Source organism: Syngnathus floridae, chromosome 16 (genome assembly GCF_059516105.1).
Source record: "Syngnathus floridae isolate MCC-2025c chromosome 16, RoL_Sflo_1.0, whole genome shotgun sequence".
NCBI classification, from domain to species: domain Eukaryota; kingdom Metazoa; phylum Chordata; class Actinopteri; order Syngnathiformes; family Syngnathidae; genus Syngnathus; species Syngnathus floridae.
In genome coordinates this window covers 1332636-1355345 of record NC_142428.1, presented here as the reverse complement: position 1 = coordinate 1355345, position 22710 = coordinate 1332636, and the positions used below count along the sequence as shown (strand labels likewise).

Below are 22710 nucleotides of genomic sequence, written 5' to 3'. Positions count from 1 at the left end.
CAGTCTTTCAGTCTCCCACTCACACAAACAAATCATAAGCCACTGCGATGTAAAATGCCATGCTGGAAAACACAGCGACATAAAACAATTTGGAAGTTTTCAAGGTGGCAAGGTGTCTTGAGTGGCTGACAGCGAGATAAGTGTCTGCAATGGCGTCGACTCGTCTCATATAAGTTTGCTGTTAGCGTTCAAATTATTTGAGATGTTTACAAAACCTTGAAAGACATTTGATCAAGATGCAAGCATTTTCAAAGGCTATAAAGCACCTCGGCAGACCCTGAAGAAGGGACACACAAAAACGATTCACCCACACGCACACACACATCAGCATCCAGAACACACAAACAAGCGAGCCGAGCCGAGTCGAGTCGGCACCTAAAGGCAAATGCAGATACACAAACATTAGTGCACTGCAGCCTAAAACTGTCTCTCTGTGTTGAGTTTTCTGGGCTCCTAAATCTGGTTTGGGGGCAGAGACGGTGCCCACTCGATTCTTTTATGCAATGCAGCAGGTTTTGTGGGGAAAGGAGAGATAGATGTATCTAGCGCTCATCTCATGGGCATGCTACAATCAGGTAAAAGAGAAGTCAACGTAAAAAAGATCAATGTGTTGGCGGAAACGATAGTCGTACTAGCAATCCAGCTGGAGAAAATGACTTTGGCAATTTGAGGGTCTTAATGCTGGCACACTTGAATCAAACTAAAGTATGCTCGACTCTTCCCATAACAAAGCACAAAAAGAAAAAGACGGAAAATAACATGCGAGCATGAAAACTCACAGTATAGTTCCTGGTGCTTGGCTGCGAAACATTACGTAACAAATGAATCTTAAGCAAGGTATTTTGTTTTTGACTTTTCAAAATCAATAATTGCTACAGAAAAAGAAACATACAGTCCCATCAAAGACAGGAGCAGATGCACTGGGGCCGCCCGATACACAAAGCACTACTGCTAAAACTGTGGGAGTCGGTCGGTCGGTCGGCGGGCACTTCAACGTATTTTTCTTCCCTTGCTGCGAGGCCGAAAACATTACGGCGACGGGCTGTTTGAAGACCACGCAAGAAAATGCAGCGAGAGAGACAGAGAGAGCAAGAAAGCGGGAGCCAGTGGGAATCGAAACGGAGGTACAACGCTGCTGCTCAGGGGGGCTTTGCAAGTTTTGTTCAGCCCCTACCCTAGGAAGAATGAAAGGAAGATATCAAACAATCCTGCCGTGACTGGAGAGAAGAAAAGAGAAGAGAAGTGGAAGGAAGACAAAATGAGAGGGAACCGCGCTCCCTCTCCAGTGTGTTGATTTTTTTTTTTCTTTCCCATCATTTTTCCTCTCTATGTCGAGTGAGCGACGACCTTGCTGGGTAGAGCAGAGCGCTTCTCTTGCTTTTAAGTCCCACTCACTCACTCGTTTCCCTTTGAGGATCAGCCAGAGGGATCAGCGGAGGAAAGGGAGTGATAGAAAATGGAGAAAGATGGCGAGAGAGGAAACAGGCTGCAGACGTTTGGATAAAAAAATAAATAAAAAAAAAGGCAACGAAGTGGTTGAGTGACTTGGGAAGATAAAACGAAATTATAATTTGGGAAAACAAATCTGGTAAAGAGAAAAAAAAAAAGGTGGACACTATGAACGGCCAGACAACAAGGATGCAAAATACCAAATCCTGTCATTTCAACTCTAAATAAACGTAGCAAATATAAATCTACTAACGTTGCTGCGTTCAATTTTAGCTCCTGGATTTTCAAAAGCGCATAAACTGATTCCAATCATTTTCTAAGATTGATAGGAATTGAAGCTTCATCGTCTAAAATTGACACCAAATCGGTCGCTATCTTGCCAGAAAAATGGGGCAGACAAAGACATGTTTCCTCTTCAGCAGAGCCAACGTCGCGATAATGAGCTCGCTACGAGACTAAAAAGGGTCAGCGGGAACATGTAGGCAAACTAACAGGGCGAGTCATTTGCATAAACACAAGTATGCTAAAAGGCGGGCTAACTCACACTCCCATGTGAAATTAAGGAGCATCCGTGATGAATAAGAGCCAAATGCAATCATGCACAAACTGGTACACACATGCAATCATTTGTTTTGAAACAAGAGCGAAGAAGCCGCCTTGGGTGATGAATTAACACACTCCCACACAGCTGACAAAAAGGTGCATAAAAAGCATGGAAGGGGGGATATTCACAGAGGGCCTTGATATGCATATGCGCAAATGTCTTTAGAGAAAGAGTCGAACATTGAGCAGGAAGAGGAGGCTGGCAAATGAGAGTTTGGCTCTGAGTGCTACTATGGAGCGTCTGCATTTGCACTGTTGCTTTCCTCATTTACCGTCAACCAGCCTTTTTCATACTTGTGCGCCAGAGCTCTTCAGTTCAAACGTTGCAGCACATTGCCTTTAGCCTCCTTCTGTCTCATCTCCTCATGTAACTGCCAGAGGAGGAGAGGCCTGAGTAAAAGTGCAAAAAAAGGTAAGATACATACAATGTATGCTGGAAGTGCTAAGAAAAAGCATATTTCAAGCGGAAGCCCTTACAGCCACAGCAAGCCAAAAGATGGATGCAATGAGAAGCAGATTTGCTCTTAGTGAGGCCGGAGGTAAAGCTGCACACTAATGAGTTCCAAAACAAGAGAAAGTCTTTACAAAAATAACACGGTTAATTGGCTTTAAAATATTTTGCCCATCTGCATAATACAGTATCAAAATAAAAATTAAAAAAGTTGAAATCTATGCCTTTGGGAATCACAACTGTATCCAGCTTTGAATTGCATTTGATGATTCTGATGAAAAGTAGCGTATAAAAAGAGAAATAAGTGCTCCAACATAGGCATGGATGGGCAGGAATAGAAGGGGAAAACATCGAATGAGATGGGACGGAAAACACTGAAGCAGGAGCAGAGGGGAGGCGTTTGGCCAACGAGGAGGGGCAGAGGTCTGTTAACCTGGTGCGACGGGGCGTGTGCTTGTAAATAAACATCGGGTCGAGATTATTCTAAGCACGAAAGCCCAGACCGTTGGGCCCCGGGGTCAGAGTGGGCCCATACCTGGCGCTCGCTCTCTCTCACACTCAAACACACACACACCGACCAACGAGTCACTCATTGGTGCGACAAAAATGTGAACACACGTACACACAGGCACGATATGAAAAGTATGTGTTCATTCAACACATCGAGACGAACATTTTGACTTTGGTGCTTTTGCAATCGTCTCTTAAGGACAACCACTCCCAGGGACAGTTGCAACAGCACTCAACTTTTGGAGCATCTGTGTATTTAGAGACTCTTTTGCAACTCTTTTCAACATGATGCAAGTGAGCAATTCTTCGAATAGCATTTTTTTTTTTTTTTTCAAGGCGTAGTTGCCATAGGCAATGCTTCTTGAGAATGGAAAACGGAATATTGATTGAACTCCTACTCTCATCGGTTTCAGATGATCTACTTACTGTTCAATACTTGGAGAAAGGTAGAGTTTGGGGAAGACTTGAGTGGCCTCAGCATCCTCAAAGCTGACAGAGAGAAGAGCCACATCTTCTCCAGGGTCCAGTGCTGTGTCCTAGGCAGGAAAATACAGGTCAACCTTTGAGGAACATCCACCGGTATGCTCCTTTTGAGGAATGTGTCATCAATGTAAGAATTTAAAACAGTTCTCTGGCTCTGACATTTTTCTCAACCAAATGGAAAGAAAAAATCCAACATTATAGTATTGCTCAAGTCCGAAAATATGGTTGACTGCAGCAAGCATAAGAGGAAAGACACCAGAAGAAACATCTGTTTGGTTTCATGCTACATTAGTTTCAACATCTTCAACATGAGGCTGATCTGATGACTCGGAGCACCAATCAAGTCATGTGTGAGATGCTTACAGAGGCCACCCGGAGCTGCGTGCTAAAACCTTCATCTGCCTCGCTCTCAGAGGTTGAACTTTCTCATTGTGTGATATATTTCCTCGAGCATGGCCACTGCCCAGGCAGGCAGGCATGCAGGCACTGTCATTAGTGCAATTTCCCATCAAATATTACAGGCTCTTCCCCTGCCTTGACAAAAAGGCTCTGCAGTGATAATCAAATGTCTTACAGATGGTTTGAACTCATCCGTTTGTTATAATTGCTTCTGTTCGTTCACCACGGTGAGGGGAAATCTAACCAGCACACACGATGGATGGATGGATGGATGGAGGCACAGTTCAAGCACTTGATAGCTTCCAATGTGATCCGACCCTTAAGCTAATTGGGCACATTTTTGCTCTGCTGATCACAAAACCCAACTAATCGTCGAGACTTGAGGAAAAAGTTGATGATTGATTGGTGGAAGAAAAAATCCATTTCGTGGAAATGTGGAATCGAAAAATAACAGACAGCCTTCAGGCCCACAAAAGTTATTATTTAAAAAATGTGAGATGTTTTCAGAAAGTAGCATAGACCATTAGGTTACATAAGAGTACCCATCAAACTTGTGGGACTTTTTTTCTGTTTGTTTACCGTGTCAAAATGACTGCCGTTAAAAAAAATGGCCATGAAAATTGCAGCGGCCAAAGACTTTTTTTTTTTTTTACTGGCAGGGTACGTATGTGGCATCCAAAAGTGTGGCCTGATGGAATCAGCTCACATCAATATAGTCTGCATCAGTAAACAAGGCTTGCTGTGTGTCTCACAGCAGCGGAAGCGGCGGCCGGCTGGCCGGCCGGCCGGCGGCTTCTGCCGCTGACGATATGGGACAGATAGGAACAGGCATGAAGATGTGGGACTGCCGTGGTTGCTTGCTGTGGTTTGGGAAAAGATTAGTTTGCTCCAGTTTGTAGCTGTCAAGTCCTGTTCTTGTCTTTAAAGGTGATTTAATTTTTCTACTGGGACAGCGACCACAGATGGATGAAAAGTAACAGCAAGGTGAGAGGGCCAGAGGAGGAACATGGGCCAGTTTGTACACAGCCTTCTTGGGACTATCACACAATCTGCTCAGAACAAGGGAGAGCCTTTTCGTGGAATGATTCAGACTCATCTCGTTCCAACAGACTGCAAAGAGCTGCCACAAGTTATATTGCATCAGTGCAATAAGCAAGCAAAACAAAGTCAACCTTTGACATTCAGCTGTTTTCATTCTTTTCCCATTCAAAACATAAATACAATTAAAAAGAATCAAACAGATTCGATTCGGCTCATAAGTGACACGCATCTCATTTCAGTATGTAGTTTAGCTGCTAACATTTGCACAAATATGCAGAGAAATTGAGTAATGTCAAATAATGATGTTAATAATATTGGGGTGTCAAAGACATTACACAGAAAAAAAAGCATTATAGGTCGATTTAGCACTAATAACCAGATGCCCAAAACGTGAAACGTTAGCAAACTAAAAAAGCTTCCAGTCCACGGGCAGAACCTTAATGAAGACAACTTCTTCTATAATGAGCAGTGAACACTCGGTCAGAGGATTGCGAGTAAAAAAAAAAAAGACTGGGTGTCCTGCAGGGGAGATGGTCGGACGTTAAAGAAGTATTTACTACCTGCCCTGAGAGAAAGTGAGTCAACTACTCAAGGGCTAGATTTAAGAAAGTGCTGGGTGAATAATGTGCAATACTGTGTCAAGGTTAGAGGGTGCCTTCCGGTCAAGCCCTTCACGGCCGCCACCCCACGTCTTCCATCCCCCGTTACTCTTTCGGACACATGGCTGCACGCACACACACAAAACACACACATGAAGGCGGCGGCGGCGCTCTCGTAGCTCTGTGTCCGTCCGTGTGTCTCCCGCTGCCCTGGCCTCTGGCATCTCCTCTGTGTCTCAAGTGACAGGCTGGAGATGTGACAGCTGTCCTTATGCCAGACCAAGCCTGGCCAAAGTCAAAACACACAAAAACGCAGAGGCTCGACTGCAGGCCTAGAACGGACGGAGGAGGTAAAGAGACTGTCCGCCTTCTTTGCCCAACTTTAAATGTCATGCCTGATGTCATGCGCCGCCTTGACTGACAGCGCAATTGTTGTGCGACGACATCTCCGGCTCCTAGGCCAGCTCTGAGTGCACCGGTTAAGTCTAGGAAGGAAAAATTGACATTGGGGAAAATCACAAGATGGAATCATGAAAGGAAGGAGTAAAGTCACAAATGTGACACTGGGCCTAATAGCAATTAGAGAGAAAGTCCAGCATAATGATGTGGTGGCGCTGCCAATCCTGCACCCGCTACCACAAAAAACATGCCAGGGTAAGCACAAATCACCACAACCCAAATGGCACGCATATCCAAGAGGACCTAACGTCCTCATCTCAAGTGTTTGCCTTTTCTTTCCTTCCTTCTTTCCGAGCAAGCCCTCATTTCATACTTTGACTTTACACTCTGGTGTGACAAGTTTGGTAGATGATTAACCAGGCTGGCTCATAGCTGAAGTCAGTGCCAAGAATTAATTCTGTCATGAACACAATGCGCAATGGATTATGGAATACACATGCTCCACCTGGAGGTCAACACGCTTTAAAACTCAAGTATTGCGTGAGAAGTGTGCGGAGAAACCAAAACGGTATATATGTTGCGGTTCTTTGTTAGGATACTATTACATAATAATACTTTTATGATTTTATGAAACAAAAAAATCTTTTCAACTGAACCTGTAAAATTCCAGGCTATACAGCTAGCCCCAAAAAAAAAATGTAAAAAAAAAACCTGTATATACAGTTTGCAGCAATAAAGTCATCTGTCAAATATTCCATTGCTGGAAATGGGAACCAAGCCAAAATCAAAGTTCTGCGGAACAAGTACAATCTGACCAACAGATGCGTCATTGACATGCAAACAGATCATATTTCACTGAAACAAGTCATAAGAGTGAGTGACTGTGGCCAAGTGCCACTAATAATGTGTCACTGATAGCATGTGGTGGCTTTTGTTGTTTGCGCATTTGCAGAGTGTGATGCTGGGGCTTCTGGCCACAAAGGCTGACTCAAGTATGATCACTTGCATGTAGAAAATAACATGCATTATGGAAATGACTAAATTAGCTCCTCTATGTTTATTCTCCTGACAGTTGTTCTATATATCGGGCCAGAAACGTCTTTTAATCCAATTCCCATAATAAGGAATTGTGCATTAGTTTACACTGAGCATATTTTTCCAAAAAGCCAAGCGAGATCACTGCAGACATTAAGAGGAGATTTAAAAGGAAGACAGCAGTGCAACAGTTTGGTTATAGTGGTATTTCTCCAGGCAATAATTGTAATTGTATTAATCATGCATGGCAGACACTGTTGCGGGGTGTTTTTGTCCCTCTGCACTGTTAATGAGATTTGGTTTTTATTTTTTTTTTATTTTGGGACCAATGCAACCTTTTGCCCCCTATTTGAGGGGAATGGCACTTGGTGGTGGTGGTAACGTTCCTAAACTGCGAATTGTAAAAACTCAATGACATTTCAAATAATTATGCTCAAGATGTAAATTGGGGCTCTCGTGCGCATCTGTGTGAGCAATCACAAATGTCGAATACTTTATGAATAGCAGGAGTAAATACAATTTTAGAAATAACGTTCCCTTCAAATAATATTTTGCCATAGTTTAAAAGGCCTCGTTTGGATCTTTTTTCTAGATGTAAGAATTAACCAAGGCCAAATTAATATAACAAAAGCAGTCATTCAAATTGTACCTCTTACAATGAATACAAGAAATTCTATCTGAAAGTTTAAATCAAGGTGCCTTTAATTGAATGAATGCAGAGAGTGAGAATATGAGCTTCAATGTTGCTTTTTTAGCAGTATATTATTGATTGGAGATGGGAAGACGAAAGAAACAACCAGGACGGATCTTTTACAGCTAAACCGGGTGACCCCAAAGTTGAAAAGAGGAAAACAACACAGCAATAGCGAGATGAACATTTGAAGGTGTTACAGGAAACAACATGCGATGTACAATTTGATATACAGCGAGGGCAGAAAGTAGGCCAGATGGAAGTAATTCCATGGAGGCGTGGGGAACTGTGTGTGTGTGTGTGTGTGTGTGTGTGTGTGTGTGTTTGTGTGTGGGGAGATAGAATGGTGTTGGGGACGGAGGAAGAAGCACAGGAAAGGGAGGAGGGGTGGATGCTCTCCTGAGAATAGTCTAGCGCTCTGCAGGGGTTTGGAGCTCAAGCAGGTAGGTGGGAATGTTCATGTGGAGAAAGAGCGTGGGTGGCTTAAGGGGGCGGGAGAGACAGTGGATCCAAATCCCAGAGGAAGACAGTGCTAGGGTGTGACCTTTGGTATGAAGGAGTCGTGTTGGGGTCACGATTTGACGCCAACATGAAATGCAGTTTTTAAATAATTTTATTTATTAAGAGGGGGAGGGGGGGGAGCTACCTGGCCGTTATGACTTCCCCTCGAAAGCTAAAAATGGTTAGGCTACCCTTGACTGATACAACCGAAATCTAACTTTGGTAATTGGCAATGACTTTTCGTATCTCTATGGATTTATTTTGGCCCACTCTTCCTTGCAGCATTATTTTAATAAAGCAAAGGGCCTTTTTAAGATGATGCCTAGGGAGGGGTACAAAGCCCTGGTACTAAACTGGCCTGGAGCTGAATTTTAAAAGGAACAATAAGCTCCACTCTGACGGTTCTGTTAATGGTCCTGGAGAAATAAGTAAAGTTAATTTCCAATTGACTTAGGCGATATGAACATTATTTTGCAGCTTGTCCTTTTCTTGTTTCTAAGAGCAAAACATTCAAATATTTGTCTAAGAAGAATAATTTCACAGTGAGAGGTGATTTTTCTACCTCTTTCACTGATCTCACAAAATCATCTTCTTACAATTCAATCCACTTATTTTTTTTTATAAAGCAATCATGGTATCCTACCTGCAAATTGTAGATTTTTGACCCTGTGCCTCTTTAAACTAAAATGAGAGCTGTGAAGAGGAAGTTAACGTGGAGATAACTGGAAGCTGTCCTGAAGCAGAGAGAAATTTCTGCAAGCTCACATTTTCTCTTGTTGCATTTCACTTTCCGAATGCTGCAAGGTTCTGGTGGCACTCGTAATGTGTCACAACAAGGAATGAAACAAAAGGACTGACATCTCTCCCTCAGGATACAACCTTTGAGATCAAGTTTGATAGACCAGACTAACAGAAAAGAAAAAAAAAAAAAACATCTGCAATTGATTGCTTCTTGGTGTGTATGAATGATTGTTTATCAACATCACTACTGCTTTGTGATTACGGTTGGGAAAAAAAAAAACTCTTAGTAGTGATGAGCTTGCTAGCTTTGCCTGACATGATTTGTATTTGCAACAGTTCAGCGGGAGTTTTTCTTTTTATGGAGGTTCTGAAAATTAATCATGTACGTTAATAGATGGGCTACAAAGCACAATTTATTTTATACTCCAGTTCACAGATGTCCTTTGATTTTAGAAATGCCAGACGGTACTATCGCAAGATGAAAGCATGTTGTTATTATTATGAGAAGCAACTTTGGTTAGACTCTCAGTAAACTTTTCCATTCTGAGACATTTTCTCAGCAGGCTATGACTGTGGACGACCAGATGCTAAAGCACCTGGCAGTGGCCACAGCAAGACTCCTAAATATCTTGAAGGTACGAAGCACACGAAAAGATGATTAGCTTTTTGATCTCTCAAAAGGAGGCTGAAATATGAACAAGAAGTTGAAGCACAGATATCTCGACCGAGGAGGCCACGCAATCTACTGACTTTTATCTGGAACATTTTGGCTTTTGTGTTACTCCTGAATCTTCCCTTTTTGAACTCCAAAATGGAATGAGATTTTGCTTGGGTAATGATTCAAACTCTCTGATAGTTTTGCATAAACCCGTAGACAGAAAAAAAAATACGATCACAAAGCCTACTAGGTAACAATTAAATGATTTACTAATTATAGTAAATTCTCATTGGGATGGAAACCACATTGAGAGAGAAATGGGGACAGTCGAACCTTGCAATCACAATAAGTTGGTGTTATGAGTATTTTTGTCCATTTTGTTCAAAATGTCCTTGTAACAAGAACAATCTGTTAAATTTTGCAGCTGGGCTTGATTCGGAGGTTAATTCTAAATGGGAAAAAAACAAACTGAACAATACTGAGTAATAATAAACATGCACAGAATTGTCGTTAATGGACCAAACCATCCTGCTGCCTCAAATGAGTGCTAAAAGTAAACCTTGCACTTGTTTTGAGTGCGTAGGCATCAGAGATTTAATCACAAATGAACCAAACGGAGAACTGATTAAACCTACTTAACGCAGCAATTCCTTTTTTTATGCAACTTCAGGGTTTCACTTCGCTAAATGAGCAAATCTAAGACAAAGATGATGCATTTCCTGCCATTTGTTTAGTGTCAATGGCGTCAAGCAATAACACTTTACTGTACTAAATATGATATTTAGATATTGGCTTGGACAGAGGCCGACAATATATCCGATATAGGGATGACGATCTCATTTCTCCTAATTTACATCACTTGGCAGTTTTGTTTTCGAGATTGGTGACATTTAAATTCATCTTCAAGCATATACCAAGCTATAATACATGTACCATTAAAAAGCCACATAATTGTTTATCTGCGTGGAAGCATTGGCTGGCCTTTTCAGATTTCACTCGTACACTGCATTAGTGAAGCCCAAACTGGCAATTACTTGACAATGTCTTTTGGGCAACTTGCTTTCCTACTAAATGCCATGTCACAGCAGTAAACAGACACGCCATCGCTCGGCAACGGGACTTGAAATTAAAATGAATGCAGCTTCATATAGTATTTGATTTTGCCCTAATTTATTCGTTTTGTATTTTCCGAGCAAGTATTAACTGCAGGTTGTAAATACTCTCTGAAAACATATTCCTGCAATCACAATCAAAATCTTTCCTTAGCCTTAAAGAGAGTTGGATGTCATTTTTTTACAATAAAAAACTGCACAAAAAAATTTTTAATAAAGAAAATCTCCTAATCCCAAGACATTTCTTAAAGAAAACACTAAATATTTCCCAGTTTTGATGATATTCCAAAGTCTGTCTTTAATCAAATAAAAAACTTGTTTCCATCATTGTAAAAAAACAAATATCCCAACACTAAACCTTTACTTGAGGGACAAGATCATCTTTGTTTGGTGAATAATGACTGCAGTGAACAGACTTGCAGAGTGTAGTAAACATTACACTGCAATGTCAGTAGGGAAAACAACTTTTTTTTTTTTTTTTTTGCAGAGCTGAGGCAACAAGCCACATAGGGACATTTGGGATGAACCTACAATTATTTTATAGCTCCTGAGTCACTGTTTACCGTGCAAGGGCACGGCAGGGCCACAAATTACAAGCACTTGCTTTGGGACAATCTCTTTGCAGTCACGCAAAAGATTGTTCTTGGCGGTATAAATATAAAGACAAAATGGACAGCTCAAAGAGATTTTTAAGGATGGGTCGAAGCGTCATATCAAGTATTGGCTCATCCATTGAAATGTTGTTTTGAGACCCTTTCGAGAATTGAGAAAGACTTGTGATGAAATAGGCTATCTGCAGCCACGACTTCTCCAAAAGCTTAACCGTCAGACGAAGAAGGCAGGACAGAAAAGCATAACAACGAAAGCTCGGCGAGTCGTTGAGAAAGATGTGACATTTATGTGGCAACCGGAAAGGCAAGGTAACCGCAGCTGTGACAGATTGGGCTTCTACTTGTTCTTTTACAATCTTCCCAAAACATGAACGAGGCAATTTTAGAGCAGAAAAACATGTTTATCCAAGTCAATAATTTATTCATTTAATTTGTAACTAGTGGCATGATGGAGAATTTGGCACACTGTGGAGCCGCACATTCTGTGTTAAAATTTCTCTTCAGGCTTTCCTTTTCACTGTTTCCCACTTGTTGAAGTTTTCTCTAGGAACTTTACCTTCCTCCCACATTCTCCAAAACAAGTCTGATATGTTTACCGAAGTCTCGCACATAGGTGTAAATATGAGTGCGGATGCTTGTTTGTCTTTCAGCGGCTCATGACTGTGCACACATGCTGGCATACATTCAAATCTCAAATTCAAGCATTGGGAAAATACAAAGCCTAACGTTGCACTGCCAGTCACACCGCAACAAGCCTGTCCCCTCCATTCCCTTGACGAGCCTATAAATATCCTTAATCTGTCATTAGTTTCTTCCCTGTGACCACTGGGGATAATGGATGCACACTCTTCTAGTGAGATGACAACGCCACTGATAAATGGAAAGTGATTAAGAATAATTTAAGGAGAGCATTTGGTTTTCTTTTCAACTTATTTGCATGATGTTACTGAAGATGATCTTGAACAGTAGCAGAAGCCCAAAAAATAAAAAAGAATCAGGGTAAAAACATTATTGGATGCAAATGCTTTGGTGATCCATACAATATATCCAGAACCAAAAGAGGGCAAAAAATGAAGATGCAGCAGTGCATTATTATTATTATTATTATTATTATTATCGCACCTCCAATACTGAAGCAGTATGAGCTTCATACACTGCACAAAACACAGCCCGACAAAAACAAATCCACTAAACAGAGCCACCAATAGCTTTGGAGCTGGTGGCATGGGTCAGTGCTTGTGGGGAAAACAAAGCTCAAGTGAAGCGAGAGCAGAGGCTACCAACATGAGAGCGCTGTCACGCCACACTGATCCGTCTGGGCATTTGGGAGCATGTTGCACATACGAGATGACATGTTGGATAATGACAGGAGCAGTAGGTCTAACACCACCATAGATTTGCTTTTGCTTTGTCTTTAAGGGGGAAATTGTTTATTACCACCACCGAGGAGGTTCCATCAACATGGGTTTGTCTGTCTGTGTGTTGTATTGATAAACGTTTGCCCGAGATGCACAATTTATGGACTAAATGATTCAAAAAACGGATTTCCTTACAATCTTGACGTTTCAATTCAACCTGATGTACAATACAAAATACGAGCACAGACCTGCAATTTAAATGTTAGACACACAGATGTTAAGGTACAATAGAAGAAAGAGAAACTGCAACAATACCCAAAAGGCTCACATGGCCTTTCAAAACGAAGAAAAGTGCCAACACTCATTGTATGCTTCCTTCATTTCTGCTCTCTATATCCTCCTTAATGTTTCATTTGGAGCATGACAGGCTGGCCACCTTAAAATCGGAAGTCAACTAGCATCCTTCCCCCAGCATCCTTCACGGCTTGCTTTCCAGTAGACGCAGGAAGGTAAACATGTCCAGTGCAGTGAGGGCAAAGCACACAAATGCTTTGCTCCAGGTAGCGCTTGTCCTCCACAGCTCTGCGAAGCAATCACTACCTGCGCAAGCTTGCCCATGTCTAAATACACTTCCGCTTTATTTCCATACCTCCGGCAAGGACATCCACAATTTTTTTGGAAGGTGGATTCAAAACAAGGTCAACTGTCTGACCTCTGTAAACCGTAAATGGCAATTTATTTTATTGTTGAAGTGTTAAGCATTGCTGAATGGGTTTGAACTTTTCACAATAGCTATAATTTTATTTTTTGATGTGACTATTGATTTGCAAATTCAGTTCATTTATATTAGCTTGAAAATTAACGTGCCAGTGATTCGTTTTTATTATATTTTATATTATTTTATTCATTTTTTTCTGAAAATGCTTTACAGCGAGTGACAGCTTGTGTTTGGAAAAAAAATAATGCTACTACAGAGTTGTCTGCAAGAATGAGCCAAGCATCGTTCCTAAAAATCTGCAGGAAGACAAAAGCAATACTTTTAGGATCGCTAATCTGTCTGTAAATTATGAAACTATGATTAAGTCTGCCCGGGGACAGCGAGAACCAGACCTTAAAGCGGCTCGCGGTCTGAGTGATGTCGGAACAAAAGGAGGTCGTGAGACTGATGATTGCAGCTATTTGCCATATGTTTAGCATCAATTCGCCGTACAAACATGGGCCATGTCGTTAAAGGCCAGAGAGCCAAAGCCGCGAGCATCATGCAGGCAAAGATGGGACAAGTGACAAAGAGTGAGAACCAGGGTAAGCGAGGAGACTCAGAGAGAGAGAGGGAGAGAGAGTAAAGAAGCCTCCAGACACCACGCAGTTCAGAGCAGATCTGGAGTGACGGCTTGCTGATTAGTCAGCTCACAGCCCCTTAAGACTGGAGTCCACATATACACGGCATGAAATTAATTTTGAACAAATCCGACCTTTGACGTTTTGGCCCATGCAAAACACACATTTGAAGGGCATCTTGACGATGTTAAATGATCAATACGTACTTGTAAATGATGCTTTGTGACTTACCTTGAGGAGATAGATTGGGATGTTGCTGAAGTCCACGGGGAGTTTTAGAAGAAAGCGAGCGGAAAACTCCCCTGTCTGGAATACAAGTATTGGAGAATTTTACAATGTGACACAAAAGATATATCTAAAAAAAAAAAAAAAACTTTTGCTGGTACCACATGATCAAACCAAGGGGGAAAGCTGGACGTTGTGGCGAGCTTTGAACAGCGTACGGAACGCTTCTTCTTATTCATGCACCCAGGTGGTCGGAAATTGCTGATTTAAATACATTCAGGGTAATTTGAGTTGACCCAAAATGTGCAAAATAACATGCAAAAAAAAAAGAAGGGTGTTTTGATGGTGAAAGGATCTTATTTATTAATGATGGACACGTAATTGACAGATTAAAAACATATTGAATGTGATATTCCATTTTATAAATAACACCATTCTTACCCAGGTGTTCTTGTGTCCAGCATATATCTCCATATTACGGCCATAGTTGGGATCCTCCAGCAGGCTATCGTACTCAAAGAGAAGTCTGGAGCTTTCACGGAGGCGCTGACATTGGTAGTGGTGGTACTGCTGGATGAGCTCCTTAACAAGCTGGAGCAAACAATCTGGGTTGCCAGCATCCCATTGGACCAAATGCTGGAAAAAGACACAATTGAACTTTTTCTTTCAACACAAAATAATATTGTTCACATATCTGCTCGTGTCTAAAGTTAATCTGTGAATGGATGAATATGGTTGACACAAAGGCGTCGGTGACAATGTTGGTCCAGGTTAGCTTGTCTCACCGACTGACTTTCTCTTTGCGTCCCTTATTAGGGCAATAAAGAAAGCATCCATTGTTTGAAAGTGACTTAACGATGGCATGGGCAAGCTAAACAGAGAGAGTGACTTCATCGTCCAGTGGTTACCAGCAATGCCGGCCGGGATTCCCGAAATGAGGAGGTGATGCAAACAAGGATGGGCATTGTCCAAAACAGGCGGTCAGTGCCCCGGGGCAGGAGCGTGCAGAAATGGAGGAGCGACTTAAGGAACCGCTGTGTCAGCATTGTGACATACAATATCAGTGAATCTACACTGAGGAGTTGAGGCGGGATCGGAGGTGAAGGGGGCGAGGCGAGGGGGGGTGGGGGTCGTTAAAGCACTGAGGAGCTCAGGCAAGTAGGCCAAAGCCATTGGGAAAGGCAAACTTGATCCTAAAATAGAATATAAAAAAAACCCCATATTATCTTTCCCTTTAAAATAATTCACAAATAGCAATTCAGAGTCATGTTGTGCTACGAGGAGAATTTCATTCAATATCAGTTTTTAAATTGCTTTTTTAAATTTGATTAGTATAAAGACTAGACACTATTCATGTAGTTGTGGTCATAAGTTATTTTTTTAATTAGATGATAAAGATCTCTGGCGTTTTAATGATGATGACTGTAAAGATTGACAAGCTCAAAGTAGATTTGGGTTTGCATGCGTTAAGGAACACAGTGTATCCCTTTAAGAACAAATGCACACCTAAATTTGGTCTTTTCACACTTAATAGTCCCAAGTTGACAGAATTATGTCTTCCCATGCCATCCGTCTGTAGCATCTCTGTTCCAGTATTTATCTGGGGCCACTTAAGAGAAGCGCTGGCATCTGAAAATCCAAGATAATTATATAGGCCAAGAGAAATTATTTGTTTTTATGTCTTGAATGTGATTTTTATAGAAGCTGGCAACCTGATCCAATAAATCGCTGTTGACTTGAAAGTGTACGGCATTAAACAACTCCCAAGTATTAAATTAATCTCTGTTAGTCTCTAATTCAAGAGTGGGCTCACACCCTGTTTCGCCCCCAGAGATTGCCAAGTCTAAGATCATCCTAAATTGCTCTTGTCATGTGTTTAAGACACTTGGCATTCTCAAGCCAGTGTTTTTTTTCAGTGTGATCTGTGCAGTTTTTGTCCAACGCGGTTCAAGTTGTTGACAGAAAATAGCGTACATTCTTGAACTGCTTTACCACCTCAGCCAATTTGTCCTGTTTGTTCTTTCCATCAAGCTTCTCAGTTTGCAAACAATACCACGCCTGTTCAAAGCATTCCCAGACATGTTAGTGAGAGCGCTGCCAATAATGAAACGCCACTAAAATGTGGAACGCATTATTCGCTGAAGCAAAAGGGAAGTGCTAGTTGGTACACTATGCTCAGGTTGACCCAACTTTACAGGCCATTGGAGTGCCATTGTTAGAACAGAACCAGGGGAAACCTGCAGCAGCAGCTAGGAAGCGCTTGCCAATATATGGCATTGGAGATTAGCAGAGGGTAGCGTCAAGTCACGTTTCCTTTCTCTTCGTCAAAGAATACTTGGATTAGCTTCACATTACACGCATTACATTGTTCTTTGGGGAGCTACGAACATTGTCTCAAACGACACAAAGCCTTGGATGAGGTTCTCTTAACATGCGAGAAAGGAACTGGAGCAAAACAGGATCAATTAGACTTTTGCTTGGAATAACAGAAAAGGCCTAGGAGAGAGCCACAAGTGACAAATTGTTACGGTCATTTCAGCATGGCAAAACGTAGCGAGTGTAAAGTTTGCTGTAATTATTGATCCTTGGTGTATTTTGACAAAAGCATGTCAAATGTGTTATTATGACACCAGAAAAATACATATAAATGATAAAACCAGCCCGGGCCTTATTATGGAGCGGTGACCATTGAGTTGGCAAACGTTCGAGAGGTGTCCCCATATTTTGTCCATTTTATTTCGTACAACAATTTTCTGCTCTTGATCTGCTGATTCAACTGAAAACAGAAACTCAAGTTTGTAATTACTTGGCATGAAAAGACAACAAAAAAGAGCCCTGAGCTGTTTATGTTAATAAAATTCCCACTCTTAACAAGACAGCGCTTGCCTTGCATTTGCATCTCGAAGGACTCTGGAACCAATAAGTGGAAACATGTTGCTGCGGGTTCTGGGGAGGCCATTGGGGCTAACCCCAGGTCTTGGCCATATACACGCTAAATGGAGAGAAAAAAAACAAAAAAAAAACAGCAAAGTTGTTGGGAAACTCCCCAAATCTTTCGTGCCAACACACATTGCTGGCCAAGTCTAGACTTGACAAATGACAAACGACTACTCAAAAGACAGAGGTAGTAGCATTGGACCAGAAAGAAGGAAAAAAAAAAAAAAGTTGAGATAAGTATAACTTTTGCTTTTAAGCACAGTCTTAGCCATACTCAAATAAAGATGACCAACAATAACTAAACCGATGATGACCTACCTACATGAATTTTCCGACCACATCGTTTGCAAAAACCATGACCAATTCCCATGAAGCTGGGACATTGCGTAGTATATTATAAAAAAAAGAGTAGTACAATGATTTGAAATCCTTTTTAACCTACATCCAATACATAAATATTGAGCAATGTAATTAATATGCCAACAGACCAAAGAAGTAAAAAATCTGATGCAGTGTTTGACATTGCCAACCCCCCTAAAAAATAAGAAATAAAATAAATAAATGGGTAAATACCAAACCCCCCAAAAATTCGATTTTCACTTTACCTAAACACATACTGAATTTGTCAATTTAAAAAAAGAAAGAAGAAAAAGTATATTATGCAAGGGTATTCTAGGCAAGGGATTTAACTGGTATTGCTGTCCACCTCCACTCCCTTCCTGCCTCTGTCTTTGTCATTTCCTCCTCTTTGGTCACCTCTCTGTTCCCAAAATGCTCGTCACTCCCCTGTCCCCTCCACCCATGCAATACTGAAAAGAGCCATCACGGCCTTTTGGCTGAAGGAGACCGAGTTGAAGACCAAAAGGAATCAAGCCGCCCCTTTCTTAAGAGAATATTAGCTCCATTAGGATGAGTTGTCAAAAGCAATAGTCGTACAAAGCTATTAAGCAACAAATGATGCCAATAGGCTGAATTGGGGTGGGGTGGGGGGAATCTGAGGATAACATCATGACAAATTCACAAAAAAGCTTTCACCCACCAGACGCTATTACTGGAGAACATGATGTAAAAATCTGACGTCAATGGAAAATGGAAAAAAAAAAGAAAAAAGAAAGAGAGACATGTTTTCTTCCCATGCCAGTTGTAGCATTTGGGCACCATGTTCTCACATCGTCAAAAGAACAGGACACTGAGGTTACAATTTTAAATCAAATGTTACCCACTCGGTACAACCAAACATTTCACTGTTGTTAAAAATAGTTACTTCTATCAGAAAAAGGACTTTAAAAGGAAACTATGAGGTTCTATGTTTGTTGTGTATACGTATATAAAAAATATATAACGAATATAAATCTGCAAGAAAATATGAGGCCTACGTGAATAATACTAGTATATGGGAATAAAAGACCCATTGTGAGTGCAACTAAGATATGTCTGCTATCTTGTGGTGATTGGTGATATTACAACTTAAAATTACAGTCGCAGATTGGCATACTCTGATTTTTTTAAAAATATTTTCTTTGGATTTTCCTGTTTTTTTTTATATTGAATGTGTATCTTTTTTTTTTTTAAATGCCCGCCCCCTTTCTTTTTAAACTGAACAAGGGGCGCCACAAAGAGCGTGGTTGCGGGCCGTCCACCAGCTGCCCATCCCTGCTCTAGGATTAATAAAACCAGAATATTAATGTTTTAGCGTGGGGGTAAGGTTTAAAAGTGCAAGGGAGGATACGCGTACTGAATGTGTAAAGGAAAAATGAATTGAGGCAGACTAGAAGAGCTCTGGCAGCAAAATTACAAATATATGAAGACAAAACTGTATGTGAGAAAATAAACACGCAAAGAGCTGCCAAGCACTGGCTCAGCAGAGGTACTTCCCCTTATGTGCACAGCTGGATTTATGAGACAGTGAGCAATACTCCCCTCTTCTCTCCCAGACTCTGACACAAGCAGGGGAATTTAGCTGGTTTATGCTAGGCTGCTGCAAAAATAGCTGCTTAAAATACAAATATGAATTAGTTATACAAAGAGAAACAACACCAGCCTGATATGGTTCAAAACTATACTCTGTAAAATCCAAACAACATTAAAAAAAATGGACAAGGAGAATGAGAAAGCACCATGAGATGCCAACGATATGTAAGAGACAAATCATTTCAAGAAAACGAGTCTCCACTGGATGATTTACTAAACCTGGATACGCACCGGTAATTCTGAAGGTTCAGGTAGAAACTCTGCATCTTCTCCAAAAATAAAATCTGGAGGCAGTTCGGGATAGCGGGCATTAAATATAATATCCCCTAGGGAAGAAAAAAAAAAAGATGAAAACAGATTAGTTTAATGACTCATAGAGAGTAAAATACCCTTTTGACTTTGGAAACAGAAATTGGCAATAGTCTGGAGTTTGGGAAAATGTCATTTTGACCTTATTCTAGTTTCTTTCAGCTATTTCATTCTTGTAATCAGTTTCTAAATGTTTTTTAGTTGTATAAAAAATGATTGGATAAATGGATGGTTGTGACATGGAAAACAAAAACTGAGTCTGACAGAAAATGTCATTTTAAAACAGTTGTGTTTGTGCCCTAGGTTCTGTGGATTTAAGCACCGAAATTAATGAGCCAACTTGACTATTTGGAGTAAAGAAAATAAAGTTCATAGATACAACCTAAACAAATAATGTGAATCAAATTTCAAGTATTACATTCATGCACTGAAAAATAGCAAACCAATTTGCCAGATGGCATGATTTCAACGAAGAAAGGAAGCCACATAACCTTCTAATAATGCTGGATCACAATGTTCTGATATGTTGCGCAATTCTATTTAGGTGAATGGGTCTGTTGAGTTCTGCTTTTTTGGTCACTCTGACGACAGGAGGAAGAGACACACTTAAATGTATAGATGGAAATTTCCAGTGGAGAGGACTCAAATAGACAAGAGGAAGTGTTACAGAGGAAATAAAAAGTCTACACACCCCTGTTCAAATGCCAGGAACAAAAAATGAGATCAAAAGAAATCATTTCAAAACGATTATTGTGGCCTTTAACCTGCACAAGTCATTGAAAAAAAAAAAGGATATATTTTGGAGAGGTAAAGTAGACTGAGATAATGTGGTTGCACAAATGTGCACACCCTTTAACTGAGGATGTGGCTGGATTCAGAATGAACCATTCCAACTCTTAAATGGGAGTCAGCACACACTTACCACCAACTGGTGCATCTGTACTATACTACCCGAAATCTGTTGACAGTCTCTGCAAAGGCAGGTCACAGGGTCTTATTACGCACGAGGGAAAAAAAAAATCCCCAAATTGCTGTTTAGTTGTACCAGGAAGCGTGGTGGCGTGGCGAGGCGTGGAGGGGAGGGTGGCTGCATTTGAATTAATGATGCTTAGATGTGTGCAGGGTGTACCAAGCTTTGGCACGCTAGAAGTGGGACGGTCCATAAACTGGCCAACCTGCAGCCCTGCATCCTTGATTAAACAAACATTCGTCCTCGGGCCAAAAAGCACAGGAAAGAAGTGTACAACAGCTGCAGAGATTTCACGTGCCACGGAGGAATGCCAATGGCCTGTTTTTGTTTACTTGCAGCCTAAACGGCTCCAAGAGCTGAAGACGTATTCCAAAAACTTTCATTCAACTTTCTATTATTTTAAGTCACAAACTTACCATGTAAAAAAATAAGATTTTTTTTCTTGCATTCACTTTTTCTTCTGCTGCAGATGAGTGTGGCTTCGTGGAGCTGGGAGTATGCTATGTTTTGTTGGGTCTGAGTGTTAGGAGGAGGGGCCAGACAGAGAGTGCAGCACACAGCACAGCACAGACACACCAAAAAAGTGCGACAGAACCTCCTCGGAACAAAAAAAGTGAATCTATTAGTCACAAATTGACCGATTTATCAGTGGCTCGAGTAATCAAGCTGAGGAATGGGTCGAACTCCATTTACGGCCAATGTTTGGATGGCTTTTGATTGATTTACAACTTCTCTGAGCTTCACAATTGCTTGTTTACCACTCATACAACTTTGTTTTGAGAATTGGCTAACACCTATTAGCAAGCAAAACCCAAATCTGAAAATGAACACAGATACTTAGCGCTATGAATGGTTTCAATAATAGTTGTAGGACACACCCGGCCAACAAAACATAGCTGTCAGTCAATATGTTTGCTCACTTAAAAAAGGAGTGGGTTCAAACAAAAGTTATGGATCCAGGTGTAAATACCTGGAAATAAAAGATGAAATACTGATCCCTCTGATTGTGGTTGTTTTTAGGGCAAAGTCTGGCATGTTCGAGCCGGCTGAAAATGATTCCCCTTGTAAATATTTTCCCTTGACCATTCATGCAGTCATAAATGCTTGTGCAATTACTGTCAGACATAACGTCTATGTTTACCTTTTGTACCTAATTAAAATGGTTCAGATAATTAATGGATGGACGGATGGATGGACGCCGACAGAAAATGTTGGTGATATGGCTCTAACTTTTAGTACAAACTGTCATGCATGACAAATTAGATCAACTCAAAGCAGAAGTATTGGTCAGTCTTCTCACATACATTTGAGGGTTTCTCCAGCATAGGGGATGTGAAGCTTGAAGCGATCGCAGCAAGGACCTGGGGTCAGCGATGTACACCTGAAAATGGATGGTCACAATGTGAAACCAGATTTACATCCCCCCTTGTATAAACAGTTTATGCTGCTTCTGCAATGTTTATAGCATAACTCTACAAATATGCAAAAGGAGGTCCAACCTGGTAACAGCATAATGAACGTGTATTTAATGAGAGGGGAAAAAATGCACTTATTGACGTGCACTTCAGAAACCATTGTTACTTGAATTGTCATTATTATCAGAACTATGTGCAAAACTAGCAACCTTACCCGGTTTTGAGGTCTGTGACTTTGAGGCAGTTTGTGGAGTCCAGTCCCACCCGGCCATTCCGCACCACGCTGCACAGCAAAGGTCGCAACTCCGGTGAGATCCTGTGCAGTGCAACTTCTGGAGACATGTTGTTCATTTTATCTACCCTGACAAGCCTGAAGAAAAACAGAACACATTTCAAAGGCGTGTTTGGTCTGATTTGATGTGGATTGCACGATTTAATTGCATGTCAAATTTGACATAAGAGTAGTGCATGACTATATTAATTCATTTATTGGTGCTATGGAATTGATAGAGCACACGAGAATAATATCCGTCACGGATTTAAGGCATCAAGTTGTGAATTCTGGAATTTGTCATCAAGCAAATAAGCAATGCGACTAGGGTTCAAGAGAAACCATTCTGATATTTACCTTAATTGTTATTTATCTTGTAATATGGCTTTGAGGAAATCTCAGCATTTTTTCGCCAAACGGTATTTTATCATTAACATTTAAACGGTCATATTTACCAGTGTGGAATATACATTTAATGCTGTTAATTTAAATGTCATACTCTGTAAATCACAATACCTGGAAAAGCTGGAATTAAATAACTTGATCGTTTATTTTCTTCGTTACTTCCGGATACATATTGTTTGGGTCCTCTTGAAAGACCCTGTTAAGTAGTCTACAATAACGCCTGTTTGA

General features: G+C 40.9%; 1 protein-coding gene across 13 annotated transcripts in view; it reads right to left on the bottom strand.

The window, feature by feature from the left end:
* Nucleotides 1-22710, bottom strand: part of babam2 (BRISC and BRCA1 A complex member 2) — a 50439-nt gene that overhangs the window by 17608 nt on the left and 10121 nt on the right. For 11 of the 13 annotated variants that reach the window (XR_015853097.1, XR_015853096.1, XR_015853091.1 and 8 more), the window contains 6 exons: nucleotides 22021-22176; nucleotides 21696-21772; nucleotides 19344-19438; nucleotides 14646-14840; nucleotides 14211-14285; nucleotides 3440-3549 (listed from right to left, as the gene is read on the bottom strand). Coding sequence is in view for 3 of the 13 variants with exons in the window: in XM_088356367.1 (XP_088212493.1) it covers nucleotides 3440-3549; nucleotides 14211-14285; nucleotides 14646-14840; nucleotides 19344-19438; nucleotides 21696-21772; nucleotides 22021-22176 (708 nt within the window). In the remaining 10 variants the exon portion in view is untranslated. The other 2 variants (XR_015853099.1, XR_015853100.1) reach the window with 2 other exon arrangements.